Source organism: Chiloscyllium plagiosum, unplaced genomic scaffold (assembly GCF_037043375.1).
Source record: "Chiloscyllium plagiosum isolate Xiang-an unplaced genomic scaffold, Cpla_swu_hap1 HiC_scaffold_9, whole genome shotgun sequence".
Taxonomy (NCBI): domain Eukaryota; kingdom Metazoa; phylum Chordata; class Chondrichthyes; order Orectolobiformes; family Hemiscylliidae; genus Chiloscyllium; species Chiloscyllium plagiosum.
In genome coordinates this window covers 73,877,247-73,896,067 of record NW_028270147.1, presented here as the reverse complement: position 1 = coordinate 73,896,067, position 18,821 = coordinate 73,877,247, and the positions used below count along the sequence as shown (strand labels likewise).

The window sequence follows — 18,821 nt, the reverse complement described above, 5'->3', positions numbered from 1 at the left end:
ACACCTTTTTTATAAGCTTAATTTTACTTTAGAGCTGAAAATGTGTTGCTGGAAAAGCGCAGTAGGTCAGGCAGCATCCAAGGAACAGGAGAATCGACGTTTCGGGCATAAGCCCTTCAGGAGGGCTTCCTGAAGAAGGGCTTATGCCCGAAACGTCAATTCTCCTGTTCCTTGGATGCTGCCTGACCTGCTGCGCTTTTCCAGCAACACATTTTCAGCTTTGATCTCCAGCATCTGCAGCCCTCACTTTCTCCTCTTAATTTTACTTTACTCAACCTTTGGTAGTACTGACTGAATTCGTGAATATCTTCTATCTATTGGATGTGACAAGCTCTTATCACACACACTTAAGGCCACCCATCCAGCTCCAGGGAGAGAATACCATGCTGATGTATCTTGGTCATCCATCATTGCCTACAAAATTCAGGCCTAATGAGGGCCTCAAATGGAATTCCAACACTCTTCATATTCAATTTTCTTAGATGTCTAGATGACTTGCCAGGAAATGTTAAATTGAGCAGAGATAACTGCAACATATTTGCATTCTTAATTCAGTACTTAGCAATTTTAAAGCAAATTTGCAAGTGGCTAAAGTAAATGTCTTTGTCAAATCGTAATAATTTGAAGAGAGTGTGCATTGAAACGTTTCCTCAAAATATAGGATGTGCTCAAAGTACAAGTAGGAATGCTTCTGCAAAGCCAAGCAATTGAAAAGCTCAAGTCAGACAAGCCTCGGAGTAACATAACCACAGAAGCAGGACAAATCATCAGCCTTGCTTCCCTCCCCTCCCAAAGCTGATAAACAATCCACTTTCACATTGACAGACTCCTGGCAACCTGTACCATGCCAGATTGCTTTTATTGCTCACTCCACACCTTCACTTTGACAGAAGGTTTGCAATCTCACAGCAGGCTTACTTCAGTAATCAGTTGCAATCTGATGGTATTCTTAGAACAGCTACTGCAGCAAATATTGGAATTGAGATTTACCAAACACACATTCACAACAAATACAGAAGAATATGCACAAACCGAAATGCCCTTGCTGCAAATGGGACATATGTAAACATTTACAGAAGTTAGGGCCAGATAAACAGCAGGCATTTGTCCTCAGTGTTTTTACACAATGTTGCTCCTGTTGTCCCTCTCAATTACTGTTGCTCTATGCATGCTTGCCCCTTTGTTCATTTCCCCTCCATCACCACCTTCTCCATATTCTGAACTGGTTTAATTATTCCCCGCCTAATCCTCTTGACCCAAATACTATACTTTGTCTTGACATCTTGTATGTGACACCATGGGACATTAATTAACATATATTCAGCTGTCCACACTGCAGTAGGACCATGGCCAAAGATATGTAATCTTGCCTATTAATGTTAATGAGCCTAAAAAAAATAGGGCAGCATGGTTGCTCAGTGGTTAGCACTGCAGCCTCACAGTGCCAGGGACCCAGGTTCGATTCCAACCTTGGGTGACTGTCTGTGTGGAGTTTGCACATTTTCCCCGTGTCTGCATGGGTTTCCTCTGGGTACTCCGGTTTCCTCCGACAATCCAAAGGTGTGCAGGTTAGGTGGTTTGGCTGTGCTGAATTGCCTATAGTGTTAGATGCATTAGTCAGAGGGAAAGGAGTCTGGGTGGGTTACTCTTCGGAGGGTCGGTGTGCACTTATTGGGCCAAATGGCCTGTTTCCACACTGTAGGGAATTTAATCTTTTTTATTTGTTTTGTTGGTTTCTGGTTCAATGTTGATGGTGCAACATGCCTATTTTTGTGGTTGTTTAGAAATGGTTGTCCTGGTTCTCCTTGAGAGTAGAAGTCCTCATGGGTGACCTGCTGTAACCTTATGTGTGCCATCTGCTGCTAAATAGAAGGTTGTTTGATTATTCTTCTAAAATTGTTAAGCAGTAACAGCCCTGACTCAGGTCTGATAGTCAGTCAGTAAAACAATTACAGTTGCTGTGGTTTTGTTCGCCGAGCTGGAAGTTTTTGTTACAAACGTTTCGTCCCCTGTCTAGGTGACATCCTCAGTGCTTAGGAACCTCCAGTGAAGCGCTTCTGTGGTGTTTCCTCCGGCATTTATAGTGGCCTGTCCCTGCTGCTTCCGGTTGTCAGTTTCAGCTGTCCGCTGTGGTGGCCGGTATATTGGGTCCAGGTCGATGTGTTTGTTGATGGAGTTTGTGGATGAGTGCCATGCTTCTAGGAATTCCCTGGCTGTTCTTTGTTTGGCTTGCCCTATAATGGTAGTGTTGTCCCAGTCAAATTCATGTTGCTTGTCATCTGCGTGTGTGGCTACTAGGGATAGCTGGTCGTGTCGTTTTGTGGCTAGTTGATGTTCATGGATGCGGATCGTTAGCTGTCTTCCTGTTTGTCCTATATAGTGTTTTGTGCAGTCCTTGCATGGGATTTTGTGTAGTCCTTGCATGGGACTCTGTCTGCTCTATTAGTAAGCCAATCCTCTGGCCATGCTGATATACTATACTCAACACTGTGGGCTTTTTTCTTATCAAGTGGCCTAATGTGTAGTTTCAAATGCTATGAAAATCCAAATTATATGTACTCATCTCCTTTTGCTATCCTGCTTCTGTGTCTTCAACAAATTTTAAAGGAATAAAATGAAGGCATAATTTCCCACTCAAGAAGCTATGATTGATTATGTTATGACTTTTTAAATGCTTTGTTAATATACCCTTTATAATCGATTCCAACAATTCCCCAATAGCAGACATTAAATTAACTGGCCTCCAGTTACCTGTTTTTAGTTACCTTCACTTTTTGAATGGAGGTGTTACATTGGCAATTATTGAATCCTCTGGGTTTTTTTTCCAGAATCTGAGGAAGATTATGATCAGTGCATCCACTGTATTTGTGGTTACTTCATTTCAAGTTGTTCTATGCATTACATCAGATCCAAGGGACCTGTCAGCTTTTAATCCCATTAGCTTCCTTAGTATTTTTTCTCTCGTGATAATGATTACATTTATTTTCCCTTCCCCTTTTACCCTTAGACTTAGTATTTTTGGAATGCTGGTAGTGTCTCCTACCATGAAGACTGTTGCAATATATTTGTTCAATTCTTCTGTCATTCCCTGATTCCCTATTATTATTTTCCCAGTCTCATTCACTCAGAAATCCTGGCCCATTTAGGCTTCTATCTTGGTTTTTATAGAAGCTCTTGCTGTTCATCTTGATATTACTTGCAAGTTAAGTTTCATTTTTATTTTTTTCCTCTTTATTACTTTTTTTGTTGGTTTTTAAAACTTTTCCAATCCTGTGTTTTACCACTAATCTTTGCCATATTGTATGGTTTTATTTTTTCAATTTGATGCTTTCAACTTTGTTGGTTCACTATGGTTGGCTTATCCCCTTCCTAAAATCCTTGTTTCCCATAGTGATACACCTTCATTGTGAGTCATAAACTGTATTCATAAATGTCTCCCATTGCTCCACTTTTGCTGTTGAATCCTTTCTCAATCCATTCCAGTTAACTCTGGCCCCATTCCTTTGTAACTGCTCTTACTTAAACTTTGTACATTTGTTTCTGAATCCTAAACTAAATACCAAAATCTGACCTGTTATGGCCACTGCTTCCGAGGGGATCTTTTATTCTGATATTGTTTATTAAATTTGCCTCATTTCACATTACCGGATCCAAAAGTCTGAACATCTTGTTCTTGGACACGGTCTCGAATACTCTGTAGGAACTCTTCCTTTGTGGCTACCTCTGTCAATTTGACTTCCCAATCTCTTGATTAATGTGTTGCCTTTTTTATATGCCCTAATTATGTCCTGATGTGTTCTCTGTCCTGTCATATGCCTATTTTTAGGATCCAATGGGCTACTCCTGCCAATGTCTGTTTACCCTTATTATTACTTAGTTCTACCCATGTGGATCCTATATCTCCCTGTTCAAGATCAGCTCCTGTTATTGCAATTACTTCATCATCCATTAGCAAAACTACTCAGTCCCTCATTCCTTCCTGCCTGTCCTTTAGAAAATTCACTTACATCTTTTCACCAGGTCTCCATAATGGCTATAAGATCTTAATCTTTAATGAACCAGAGAGGCACTTTACAGGGTGTTAATGCAGCTTTCCTAGATAATCATAATGTGCAATAGTAAACAGGAAATTAATTAAATCTAGTTATGAAACTTTGTAAAAAGGCTTCCCCTGCTCCCCGTTAAGTTCATAATTAGTTTTATTATTCCTCATTGTATTTGATGGCAAAAAGGATTCAGATTATTAACTGTTGTCTCAGGAAAGTAATTCTGCAAAATTATCGTTCTGATAATTCATTTTAAATTGTATAGTCATACAATTAATTGTCTGAAATTTACTGGAGTGATTGTGAGTTGGAATGATTTCCTGTATATGTATCTGTCAGAGCTGACCTATGGATTGTTAGCCACTACAAAGGTATGGAATGAGAGTGTGTTTGTAACACATGAACATCATCCAAGGCTCAAGTTTGCACAAGGTTACTGCTCCAGAACCATTTTAACTATTTTCAGAAAATAAACATTCATATCTTACCAGTGATGGAATTTAAGTCAATGACTGCATTGATCTTTATAAAATAAATTGATCAAATGACTGTACAAATATGAAAGTTCCCAGTTCTTCTTTACATCTCCCAAGTGCATGAGACTTTTATTTCAACCTATCATTCATCTGGTAGTATTTTAAAAAGTCAATTTCTGTGAATGGATTGAGCATAGATCCAATAAGCGGAAGTGGGTACTGCAGATGCTGGAAATTAGAGTCACGATTAGAGTGGTGCTGGAAAAACACAGCTGGTCAGGCAGCATCCGAGGAGCAGGAAAATCGAAGTTTCGGGCAAAAGCCCTTCATCAGGAATGAGGTTGGGAGCCTCGGGGGTGGAGAGATAAATGGGAGAGGGCTGGGGAGAAGGTAGCTGAGAGTTCCTTAATAGGTGGATGGAGATGGGGGTAAAGGTGATAGGTCAGAGAGGATCAAAGGTGAGGAATGGTAGAAGAGTCAGAAAGGGCCCTCCATCTCTTTCCAGAGGAATTTTCCAAAAAGCAAGTACTTAACCACAAGGAGTAGTTGACAGATATAACATTTCATAATTTTAAGGAAAGTGTAGAAAAATATTTGAAATGACGTTCACCAGTCTGGGGGTGAAGACAAAGCAGTGTGATCAGACTTTGTTAGCGATAACAAAATACTGGCACTGACGTGATGGGAACTTGTTCTGTGCCATAAACCACTGTTTGGTCAGTTATCTCCCCCAGAAGAAAAAGGTACTTGGTTTAGGAAAAAGTGCAAAAAGGTATGATCTTCTAAGAGAGAACAGAACATGCTTTACTTCTCTGTATGCCATACTTGATTGGGAATGTTTGATGATGCTATTAAAAGTCAAACGGAATTAAACCCAGTTATAAAACTTCATGACAAGTTTTGTTTTCTTGTCAGCAATAATTGCTTTATTATCCCTGGTCTTATTCAGCCAGATTGACAAAATGAGCCAGATTGACGATTCCTATCTCAGGAATACTGATATATTTGAATTAGTTGTCTTTTTGACAGACAAAATGATCTGCAGTTTTTGATGATGAAATCGGTTGCTCTATTTTGAATAATGTGACAATCAACGGTCTGTTTTTACTGAACTCATGATGAATTGTGTTCCTGAGTTCTAATGTTTCTCATTGAGATGAACATTTTGTGCTGTGTGTGAACTTTTGTCTCGGATTATAAATTCTCACAGATTATCTGCCAGATATGCAAACAAGATTAATCCTCAACAAACCTGTGCTGAAACAGAGAAATATAGGAGAAGTAGTAATGCTGAAGTAATGCATATTTCGGATCAAATGGTTCATATGGGAAGACAGACAGCCAGCTATCCACACCAATGAAGACAAATTTTTAGAATCTGCTAAAGAGGTTTTCCATGCATGTACAAACATTTTTTGAACTGCAACTACTATAGAAAGCAATCTGCAAGTAATGCAAGCTGTCATATTAGTCATAAGACGTTCACTAAGATCTATTTGTTTAATTACTAAAGGAGAGATGTGCCCAAACAATTTATTTATAACCAAAGATATTAAATTTTTTCATCTCACCACAAAATCGTTCGAGTAAGTTGTCGTCATTCAACTCATTTTCTGTTCTTCCCTATTCTTGTTGTTCATGTAACATTTCTATCCTGCTCGGCAGTGCTACCAATGGCATCTTTGTGACTGTGTGTATTATCCCTCCTTGACCTCTCCAGACTGTTTGGCTTAATCCATCTTCATTCTCCATCTTTCAAGGATGATTTTTATGGCACTTTATTGGAGCTCAACTACTCCAATACTTGTTAGACTTTAAATCCATTCTCCATATTCTAACTCTTCAGAACCTGTGTTTAGCAGAACTTTAAGCAAACCTCATTACATTATTGCCAGTTGACCTCATTCAACTTCATTGGCTTTTTTCATCCAAATGACTGAATTCACAATCTTTGCTGTCATCTACATGTCCCTTCATGGCCTTGCCCCTTGCTATCTTAGCATCCTTCTGCAGTCCCAAACATTAGCATTTACCTATCACTTCATTTCCACCTTCTTTACATTAGCCTGTCTATCTATCCACTCCACTCTACCTTCAGCAGCAGACTTATGGCTCCAGACTGTGGAACCTTATACTCCAACCGTTATCTCTGTTGTTTCCTTTGGAGGGTTTCTGAAAATGTGCATTTTTGACTGTCTATTTGGTCATCTCTGATTTTTCCCACAAGAATACTATTTTTCAGGTTCACTTTTGTGAAGTTCTTTGGGTTAGTTTAAAGATATAACAACTTTCATTTATATTATCATTTAATTATAATACATCAATTAACCGTTTACAAGAATGTCACTTGAATATTGTTGAAAAAAGACACATTTTATTGAAACTTATCATCGTGCATTCATTAGGACAATTCACAAGAATACCTTGCAAGGAGAAACCATCATTTATACTGTGTGAGAGGAGAGTGCTGATTGGTTAGCAACGATACTCTGATTTGTTGAAGCATTACCATGGAGAATGCTCCAGTTAATGATGACTAAGTTAATTGCCAAACTTTGTTTAAATTTTAAACCAGGCAGTTTATTTGACTCTGATTGGGCAGGATATTGCCCTGAGAAATTAACCAATGAATGGCTGACACCTCTTTTGATCACTTGAAACCGGATCAGGGCATGTACATGTTATTTCTCTCTGCAAAGGGCACTATGTAGTAACATATGTTGCTTCCAGTACAAGGGCTCCACAGTATGAACCCATCTGACAATCCTAAATTAGCTGTCAGCAAAATGGTTTATACACTCAGGATTATTTGGCAAACGTTATGCAATCATGGAATCGCATCTAATGTTCAACACTGCATTGTGAGTTTTGCAAGCACAAGCTGACTGTCAGTAGATTGTTTGTTGAAAATAGCCAAAGAAAAATTTTGTTTGATACAATCTGCCTGTCTTTGGCATGTCCAGCCTACATACCTGGTGTTATACCAGCACTGAAATTTAGGTACCACTTTACTCATTTGTATGATAGGCAGAATGGGGCAATGCCATCAAGCCCAAAAGACATTTCATTGCAAAATATATGGATGTGTTTTGTATTACCAATTTTCTTTTATAGAAGAAATTGTTCAGTCTTTTATTCTTTCTTTTTCTTTCTTTGCAGAATAACTACCTAGTATTTATGGCAGAGTTGTTCTGGTGGTTTGAAGTGGTGAAGCCCTCTTTTGTGCAACCTAGACTGCTGCCTCAAGTTGAAGGTACATGCTTGAAATTTGCATGCGTCATGTAGTGTTGTGCCTGTGATGTTGATTAACTCTGTGTATATAGCATTAAAGCTTTCGGATAGTTTTGTGATGTAGAAGACGTCCACTGTTGAGGCTTTCTTTCTCCCAATTAAAAGATCACATGTTCAGTCCGTCTTCATCTTTTGATCCAGATCCATTTCCCACTTTTTGGCCTACCACTGAGTTGTCTTTGTGATGGCTGTGGTGAAGTTCTCTGTCTAGACCATGACACCTTCCCAGCTAAAGCAAGGTAGCTGGAGCTGAGACAAGTGGGCTAAGATTTTTATGTGCGAAACATGTTAAGGAATGAGGAATGTTAAATTGAAGCTGTCACGCTGGCAGAATAAATAAAAAGGGGAAGCTAGAAGTTACTTTGGAGAATGATACTAGGAATTAAATGATCTCTTTAAAAAAATGATACTAGGAATAAATATACTCTGATTATTGTTATTCAAATACATTGCAATTTTGAAAGAAATATTTTAATGTCACTGCATGGTTTCTTCAAAAATTCAAAATTGTGGTAAATTGCATTTGATCTGATTCAGTGTTTTTGCTTCCTCGTGGTATTAAATGGTAGTTTTGTATTTCTGAAAATATTAAATGTCCAACTTTACCCACAGTTGAACCGCTCCATCCAATAAGGAATGTCCCTGCTGCTTTCCCAATTTCAAATGCTACCAGGAAAAGTTTCACAGATGCTTCTCCCAACACTGATTTTGGATGCGGGTAGGTATTTTGGTAATACATTTCAGAACATATTCCAAGCAAAGTAAATGATTTCCAAGTTATATGTATACAGTTTTTCAGCATTGACTTGGATTAGTTTGGTAAATGTTACACTCAGTTGATGTGTATATGAGGCAGTTGAATCGTTAGGTGATGTAGCCTGATTAGATAATCTTCAAGCTGATATTCGGATTAGACTCTGCCTTGCTTTCGTCAAAGTCTTAAATGAATACTTTTCTTCTGATTCACAGAGGAGAAAGACTTTGTAGCTGGGGATTTCAGTTGGGGTGGAGAGATTAGACAACTTGTAAGGATTAATAAGGAGGAAGTATTAGATGTTTTAAGAGCGAAATAGGTGCATAAATCCTGAGGGCCTGATGAGATATATCCCAGGCTGCTGTGGGAGGCAAGGGAGGAGATTGCTGGGACATTGGCAGATATATTTAATACTTCATTGGCCACAGGTAAAGTGCCAGATGAGTGGAGGAAGCTAAAGTGGTTCCTTTGTTTAAGGTGAGGAGCAGTGGTTTCCAGGAGACCAGAGGGAAAACTAATTTCATCCAGGGGATGATAGGTATATGGAATGTGCTGCCCGAGAGGGTTGTGAAGGCAGTACTCTTGCAAGATTAAAGAAGCATCTAGATGAGTACTTAAAATGCCAGAACATTGTGGTCTATGGATCAAGTGCATGTAAATGGAATGAGTGTAGTTTGTGTTTGTAGGTCGGCAAAGACGTGGTGGCTGAAGGGTCTGTTTATGTGCTGTATGTCAATGAAAATGCTTGGTTTTAAGAATGAATTATTAGGAATGGATAATTATTCAACCTCTCATTATTGATTCCTTAATTCTTATGATGCCCATTTCTTTAATGTTTTCTGTTGGGAAGTTAGAAAATCAGATAATGAATTAATAGCAACTTTTTACATCATCTTAATAGTTAGAGGAGATATAGTTACAGAACGGGTACATATGACAGGTTTTAAAAGTGTGTTGCTGGAAAATCGCAGCAGGTCAGGCAGCATCAAAGGAGAAGGAGAATCGACGTTTCGGGCAAATTCCCTTCATCAGGAATATGGGGGAGATGGGGGAAGGGGGCTGAGAGATAAATAGGAGGGTGGGGGTGGGGCTGGGGGGGGAAGGTAGCTGGGAAGGTGATAGATGCAGGTTGGCGAAGGGATATTTTGAAAGTTCAGAGGAGGGGATAGAGTGGATAAGTGGGAAGGAAGATGGATAGGTAGGACAATTCAAGAGGGAAATGTTGATATGAAAGGTTGGAGCTGGGATGAGGTTTGGGTGAGCAAATGAGGAAATTAATGAAATCAACATTGATGCTGTGTGGTCTTTTTTTTAATAATTACAGTCCATCACGTCTTTTTGAGGGACACTATGCTCACTCACGACAGAAAAAGATTTACTGTTTTATGCAACAAAATGTAAAGTGTAAAGACTATTTTGTGAGTTTCCTATGAATAGTGAACTAGAAATATTATTTCTATTTATACAATTTTTGCTTTCATTTCAGCAAAGTGAGTCCAACATTTTTGCCATCACAGCCACTCCTGCCCCTGCGACATACTCAGCACCGTCCTCATACATCTGACTCAGGTATAAATATCCCTTACATTATTTTGTGACATAAAGTTTGAATTTTAAAAAGGTTGATTAAATTCTCGCTTCCATCTGAAATTGATTTCACAAACCTCCATATCCCGTGTTTCAGCAAATGTGATGTGGTTAGATCATTGAAAAAAGGAGAAAGTGAGGACTGCAGATGCTGGAGATCAGAGCTTAAAAATGTGTTGCTGGAAAAGCGCAGCAGGTCAGGCAGCATCAAAGGAGAATCGATGTTTCGGGCATAAACCCTTCTTCAGGAAGAAGGGCTTATGCCCGAAAAGTCGATTATCCTGCTCCTTTGATGCTGCCTGACCTGCTGCGCTTTTCCAGCAACACATTTTTAAGCTTAGATTATTGAAAGCAGAGATCAGATCAATAAGAGTGACACTTGGCTTTTAAATAAAACTCTTTAATGCAAACTTGTCTGTAATCTTAAGACTTGGGATTTTAATTTTCCAGTGTCCTTTCATTTTGGTGACAGAATAACGTACGAAAGTACCTGAGGTCCAAGTATCGTTTTAGTAAAGTCTTCAGATCGCATTAGGAAAAGAAGTTGAAACATGTTATATTTTTCTGGCAGATTAGTATTAGAAGTTAAGAACATAAAACTAGGAGCAAGTGTAGGCATCAGTCCATGGAGCCTGTTCTGCCATTTAATATGACCATGGCTAATCTCATCTCGGCCTCGACTCCCCATTTTCCTACCCATTCTCTGTAATCCTTCAACCCGTTACTCATTAAGAATCTGTCTACTCCTTAAATTTATTCAAGGTCCCAGCATCCACTACACTCTGGAATAGTGAATTCCACAGATTCACGATCCTTTCAGAGTAATTTCTCCTCATCTCTGTTTTAAATCTGCTGTACTTTATCCTAAATCTGATATCTCGTCCTAGGTTATTCCATATGAGGACATCCTCTCTACATCTACAGTACTTAGTCAATCTTTAGCATCTTGAACATTTCCACTAGATCTCGTCTCATTCTTCTAAATTCTGGAGAGTACAGGCCTAACCTGCTCAATCTCTCTTCATAAAACATGCTCCTTATCTCTGGATTTAATCTAGCAAACCTCCTCTGAACTGCCTTCAATGCCCACTATGTTCCTCCTCAAGTGAGGGAACTGAAATTGTACACAGTAACCCGGGTGCAGTCTCACCAATGCCTTGAACAGTTTCAGTAAACTTCACTACTGGTATTCCTTTAGTAATAAATGCAAACCAATCTGAATTAACTAAATCACAGTTGTAGGCTAAATAAATAAACTGTGAAGAAGCAATTTTCATTTAATTTGTATTATCATGTGAGGGTTTTACATCTATCTTTTACTAAAAGCGTTGTTTTGTGATGTATATTTTCTGTCTGCAATCCTCACTTTAATTGGTTATGTTTAAATACTGAAATTGATCTTAATAATTATCACCCTGTAAATGTTTGTAATTGTCATTGGACAGTCTTCCTAACACTAAAAGCACTGCTGCATCCTATGTCCATCTCTCTTCATGTATTGCTACCTATGAAACTCTGGTTACTAAGATTTCTAGGACTAACCAACAACTATCTTTTCTACTACTCTATGTCCCACCGTGGACTTGCCTACTCCACACTCCTTTCCTTCAATACCTGCTGTGATGCCTTAAATCACTTTTACTTTACTTTTTACAGGCCATACGAGAAAGGTGTTAAACCGACTCATCTAAATTCCTTGGCACGTGGGCTTCTGTCTTTTCTAGCATTTTTCAAGTTTGTTCAATTGTTGCTGTTCTGTTTGTTAAGCTTTCTTTTATCTTTCTACTTAGTCATAATAGAACTAAAAATCTATAGCTTTTTCAATGGCCTACTTATTGGAGGTCAGTGAATTCAGTTGGCTGGATTGCTGGTTTGTGATGTAGTATGATATCAAGAGTATTGGGTTCAATTCCTGAATCAGCTGTAGTCACCATGAAGGAATCTCGTTCTCAACCTCTCCCCTTGCCTGAGGCATGGTGACACCATCTGGTTAAGCCACCACCAGTTATCTTTCTGTAATGAGAGAGCTGCCCTATGGTGACTTTATACTTTTTCAAAAATAAAAAAAAGTTGGTCCATCTCTTGCCCATTGAGTTCAGAGTTTTGTGTACAAAAGAACAAAGAACAATACAGACCAGCAACAAGCCCTTTGGCCTTCCAAGCCTGCACTGACACATTTTGCCCTTCCATACTAAAACTGTCTTCACTTACAAGATCCATATCCCTCTATTCCCTTCCAATTAATGTATTCGCCCAGATGCTTCTTGAATGGCTGCTTGCTATGTCTGCTTCTGCCACCTCCTCTGGCAGCATGCTTCAGGCACTTACCACCTTTGAGTGAAAAACTTGCCTTGCACCTCTCTTCTCAAGTCTCTCCTCAACCTCCTGTGTTCCAGTGAAAACAAACCCACTCCATACAACTTTTCTTCACAGCTAAAATCCCCATACCAGTCAACATCCTGGTAAACCTTTTCAGTACCCTCTCCAAAGCATCCACATCCTTCTGGTAGTGTGGTAATCAGAACTGTACACAATATTCCAACTGAAGTCCTATAAAACTACAGTATAATTTGTCTAACCTCATACTCAATGCCCCTTCCAATGAGGGCAAGCATGTGATCGGCTGTTTTTATTACCTTAGCTACCTGCGCGCTCACCTTCAGTGATCTGTGGACCTGCACACCCAGATCCCTCTGCATATCAATATTCCTAAGGGTTTTACCAGTCACTATATAATTTCCACCTGTTCCTGACCTTCAAAAGTGCATCACCTCACATTTGTTTGGATTACACACCATCTGCTGTTTTTCTGCCCATGTGTCCAACTGATCTAATCCTGCTGTATCCTCTGACAATCCTCCTCACTAACACAACTCACCAATCTTTACATTGTCCGCAAACTTACTAAGTAGACCAGCTCCATTTTCCTCCAAATCATTTATGTAGACCACAAATAGCAGCGGTCCCAGCATTGATCCCTGTGGAACACCACTAGTCACAACCCTCCATTCCAAAGAGCATCCTTCCATAGCTACTCTGTCCCCTATGACTAAGCCAGTTCAGTATCCATCTTGCCAGCTCACCTCTGATACCACTTGACTTCACCTTTTGTACCAGTCTGCCAGGAGGGGCCTTGTCAAAGTCATTACTGAAGTCCATGTAGACGACAACTGCTTTTCCCTCATCGATCATCTTCTTCACCTCCTCAAAAAAAACTTGATCAAGTTAGTGAGGCATGACCTCCTCTGCACAAAACCATGCTGTTTATCACCAATAAATCCATTTGCTTCTACATACTTAATGATCTTGTCCATGAGAATCTTTTCTAATAATTTCCCTGCCACTGACAGGTGGCTCTCAGATCTATAATTTCCTGGATTATCCCTGCGACCCGACTTAAACAATGGGACAATGTTTGCTCTTCTCCAGTCCTCTGGGACCTCACCTGTGGCCAAAGAGGAAACTAAGATGTCTGCCAATGCTCCAGATGTTATTTCTCTTGCCTCCCTCAATATTCTGGAATAGATTCCATTGGGACCCAGGGACTTATCTACTTTTAATACTTTTTAAGACACACAACACCTCTTCCTTATTTATAGCAACTTGGCTTAGAAATTTGACACTCCCTTCCCTGAGATCATCCTACACCAGTTCCTTCTCTTTGTTTTTGTTTTTGTTTTTGTTTTTGTTTTGGACCTCACCTGCTACTTCTGGCTCCACACAGATTCCCTCCTTTGTTGTTGAGTGGGTCAACCCTTTCCCTGGCTACCCTCTTTCTTTTTATATATGTATCAAAAGCCTTGGGATTCTCATTATTATTATTAAATATAATGTTAATGCTAAATAACATTGTTATATAATGTTAAATAACTTTGTTGGAAACAACAAATGAAATGATTCCTGAGTATTAAAGTTATTCTCCCCACTAGTGATCCCTCAACAATCCATTATTGCTAATATAAAATAAATGTTACTGCTTATTTCCATCTTTGATAGAATTATATTAAGTATATCCCAACCTCTATCTTACAATTGGTATTTTTGCTGCATGTCTCTCACTTACTTCTCTTATTTCATATCCCATCCTTTTAATCTTATATTTTTACTGATGTCTTCATTCTCTTTGTGTAACATTCAGTTTGCTATATATGTCGTTCTTCTGTGTCCTATATCAATTTTTATTTCCCCATCAATAATTTTCACTGTGCATTACTATCTCCACCATCCCATTCTCCACCCTTTAATAGCCAGTTAATGCAATTATCATCAGTATTATGTTCAGTACACAATGTTGCCACACTTTGTTATGGATGCAAATCCAACCTTGAGGTTGGGTATTTCGAATCTTGAATGCAACTGATGAATAAGCATTGTGTGATTTGTACCATTTTTTAACAAACAAGACAGAGAATTATATTAATTTTTTTTCAAAATCACATCCATTTTAAAGATTGCAATCACAGTTGAAGCTCTGCTTTTTGCACTCTTAACTGAAGTTCCTCAACTTGTAAGATGTAAGGCATGTATCTTAAAGCCCATGTAAAGCACTGACAATCATTGAATTTACAGAGCGATCTGACAGCACCAGATGTAAACCCGTGTCAGGCATATAGTTTGAATCATAGCTTCATAAATTTTGTCAATTTTGGTTATAAGAATAGGAGGAAGCCACTCAATCCATGGAGTCTGAGTCATAATTTCATTACAGAAAGCTGAACTACATTCCATTTACTTGCTTTTTGCTCCTAATGCTCTTACTTGTCAGTCTTTGAAAATGTAAAATCACTCTGTATCCATGGTCCTTTGAGGAAGCAAACCCTAAATTTCCATTACTTCCTGATACCCCTCATAAATTGCTAGATCTAATTTGACATTATGACCTCTTGTTTTGGATTCTCCATCAAAGGACGTAGGTTAGCATTAACAGAGAAAGTATCAAATCTATTAACAATATAATTCGATTCAGATCAGCTATTAACCAGTTTAAATGCGACAAAATACAAGTCCATTTGATGTATACAATCCTCATTCAATTCGTTAAGCCCTGGTAACATTCTGCATTGATGTTCAGTCACTGAACTGACTCATACCTGTGGTTCAGTGTCTGAAGAGAGCCCTTCCTGAAGAAGGGCTTATGCCAGAAACGTCGATTCTCCTGTTCCTTGGACGCTGCCTGACCTGCTGCACTTTTCCAGCAACACATTTTCAGTTCAGTGTCTGAAGCCAAATGCAGTACTCCATATTCAAGTTCTGTACAACTGAAGCATAATTTCTTCACTTTTGAGTTCCTGTTTTAAATTTTACTACTGTATACAGGTGTTCATAAAGGTGAAAGTACATGCATTCATACAATGCCTTTAGCATAGATGTGCTTCAGAAGTTTTAAAAAAAAATTGGAAATCGTGCTAAAGAAAGATATAAGTAGGGATGATCAAATGCGATCAGCAACGTGAATTCTGTTGACAAATACATATATAAACTAAATGTTACAATTTGAAGGAGAGTTCAAGAATAGACACTCAGGACAGTTTTTTTTAAATTAATTAAAGGTTGCTGGACAAGATGAGAGAACTACATTTTTGAAAATAGTACCATATGGGATCCATGGCTTTATTAACAGAGGAATAGAGTACAAAGGCAATAATATTATGCTGAATCTTCTTCAAATCACTGACAAAGTCTCAGCTGGAATATTATGCACATTTCTGGACATGTAGGAAGGAGAGGGTGCAGAAAAAATTTGCTTTCATGCTGCCATGGGTGAGAGCTTCAGTTGTATAGATAGCCAGGGCTGGGACTAATTTAAAGCTTTTCCGAAGAGCAGATACATATCACTGTCAATTGTTTGTATTCACTCACGGAATGTGGGCAATGTTGGCTGGGCCAGTTTTTATCGGCCATTTCTAATTGCATTGAGAAGGTGGTGGTGAACTGTTACTTTGAACTGCTGAAGTCTATTTGATCTATTTCTGTGGTGTACAGTCTCTGGTTTCTTGTTGTAAGAGGTGAAGAGACACAGGGGTTTAAGGAGAAACTCTTAACCACAGATGATGGTATGACCAAGCATGATGAGGGAAGCTGCATGAAACCAAAGTTGGAACGTCAATATTCTGCGGTCTTGTCAAGATATTGATCAAGGAAGAGACCAGCGATTAAAAAGAAGTTGGCATAAAGATGAAAACTTCCAAAAGGAGGCAGTGAGGAAATGGATGACAAGAAGATCTCTTTTTGTGCCAAGTTAAGCTGAGCTGGGTGGAAGAAGGGGCATTAAACTACAGCTGTTTGGACTCTTGAAAAAGAAAAGCCAGGCTATCTGCCCTGATGGCTGATCCCAGTTATGCATGAGGGGACGGTGGTGCTGTGGTAGTTTGGCGCAACAACCTGTACACTGCTGAAGCCAGGTGCCAACTTGCAGACACCTCCTCCTAGTGACCTGGTGACCACAACCTCCCCTTCCACCACCAAATTATCATCTCCCAGACCATCCACAACCTCATCACCCCAGGGGACCTCCCATCCACAGCCTGTAACCTCAAAGACTGGGAACCCCACACTGCCCAGTTCTACCTTTTTACCCAAAATTCACAAACCTGACTGCCCCGGTTGACCCACCATCTCAGCCTAGTCCTGCCCCACCAAACTTATCTCTGCATACCTTGACACTATCCTGTATCCCTTGGTCCAGGATCTCCCCACATATGTTCGGGATACCACCCACGCCCTCCACCACCTCTGTGACTTTTGTTTCCCTGGCCCTCGATGTCTCATCTTCACCATGGACATCCAGTCTTTCCGCCATAATGAAGGCCTCCAAGCCCTCTGTTTCATTCTCTCATGTCGACCCCACCAGTACCCTTCCACTGACCCGCCCATTCGATTGGCTGAACTGGTCCTCACCCTCAACAATTTCTCCTTTGAATCCTCCCACTTCCTCCAGACAAAAGGGGTAGCGATGGGCACCTGCATGGGCCCCAATTATGCATGTCTCTTTGTTGGGTATGTGGAACAGTCCGTCCCCTGCAGCTACACTGGCACCATTTCCCATCTTTTCTTCCGCTACATGAAAGACTGTATTGGCGCCACCTCATGCTCCTGTGAGAAAGTTGCACAGTTCATCAACGTCGCCAACACTTTCCACCATCACCTCAAATTCACCTGGACCATCTCGGACACCTCGCTCCCTGTCCTGGACTTCTCCATCTCCATTTAGAGTCATGGAGTCATAGAAATGTACAGCATGGAAACAGACCCTTTGGTCCAACCCGTCCATGCCGACCAGATATCCCAACCCAATCTAGTCCCACCTGCCAGCACCCGGCCCATATCCCTCCAAACCCTTCCTATTCATATACCCATCTAAATGCCTCTTAAATATTGCAATTGTACCAACCTCCACCACATCCTCTGGCAGCTCATTCCATACACGTAACACCCTCTGTGTGAAAACGTTGCCCCTTAGGTCTCTTTTATATCTTTCCCCTCTCACCCTAAACCAAGCCCTCTAGTTCTGGACTCCGCGACCCCAGGGAAAAAGACTTTGTCTATTTATCCTATCCATGCCCCTCATAATTTTGTAAACCTCTATAAAGTCACCCCTCAGCCTCCGACGCTGCAGGGAAAACAGCCCCAGCCTGTTCAGCCTCTCCCTGTAGCTCAGACCCTCCGACCCTGGCAACATCCTTGTAAATCTTTTCTGAACCCTTTCAAGTTTCATAACATCTTTCCGATAGAAAGGAGACCAGAATTGCACGCAATAATCCAACAGTGGCCTAACTAATGTCCTGTACAGCCGCAACATGACTTCCCAACACTTGTACTCCGTACTGTGACCAATTAAGGAAAGCATACCAAATGCTGCCTTCAGTATCCTATCTACCTGCAACTCCACTTTCAAGGAGTTATGAACCTGCACTTCAAGGTCTCTTTGTTCAGCAACACTCCCTAGGACCTTACCATTAAGTGTATTAGTCCTGCTAAGATTTGCTTTCCCAAAATGCAGCACCTCGCATTTATCTGAATTAAACTCCATCTGCCACTTCTCAGCCCATTGGCCCATCTGGTCCAGATCCTGTTCTAATCTGAGGTAACCGTCTCCGCTGTCCACTACACCTCCAATTTTGGTGTCATCTACAAACTTACTAACTGTACCTATTACACTCACCTCAAAATCATTTAAGTAAATGACAAAAAGTAGAGGGTCCAGCACCGATTCTTGTAGTACTCCACTGGTCACAGGCATCCAGTCTGAAAAACAACCCTCCACCACCACCCTCGGTCTTCTACCTTTGAGCCAGTTCTGTATCCAAATGGCTAGTTCTCCCTGTATTCCTTGCTAATCAGTCTCCCATGGGGAACCTTGTCGAACGCCTTACTGAAGATCACTGCTCTGCCCTCATCAATCTTCATGTTACTTCTTCAAAAAACTCAATCAAGTTTGTGAGACATGATTTCCCACGCACAAAGCCATGTTGACTATCCCGAATCAGTCCTTGCCTTTCCAAATACATGTACATCCTGTCCCTCAGGATTCCCACCAACAACTTTCCCACCACTGAGGTCAGGCTCATCGGTCTATAGTTCCCTGGCTTGTCTTTACCGCCCTTCTTAAACAGTGGCACCACGTTTGCCAACCTCCAGTCGTCCGGCACCTCACCTGTGACTATTGAT

General features: G+C 40.2%; 1 protein-coding gene across 2 annotated transcripts in view; it reads left to right on the top strand.

The window, feature by feature from the left end:
• camsap2a (calmodulin regulated spectrin-associated protein family, member 2a) overlaps positions 1-18,821 on the top strand; it is a 178,227-nt gene that overhangs the window by 141,932 nt on the left and 17,474 nt on the right. For both annotated transcript variants that reach the window (XM_043699732.2, XM_043699731.2), the window contains 3 exons: positions 7,682-7,775; positions 8,426-8,531; positions 10,054-10,136. In XM_043699732.2, coding sequence (XP_043555667.1) covers positions 7,682-7,775; positions 8,426-8,531; positions 10,054-10,136 — 283 coding nt within the window. The remainder of the gene's footprint in view (positions 1-7,681; positions 7,776-8,425; positions 8,532-10,053; positions 10,137-18,821) is intronic.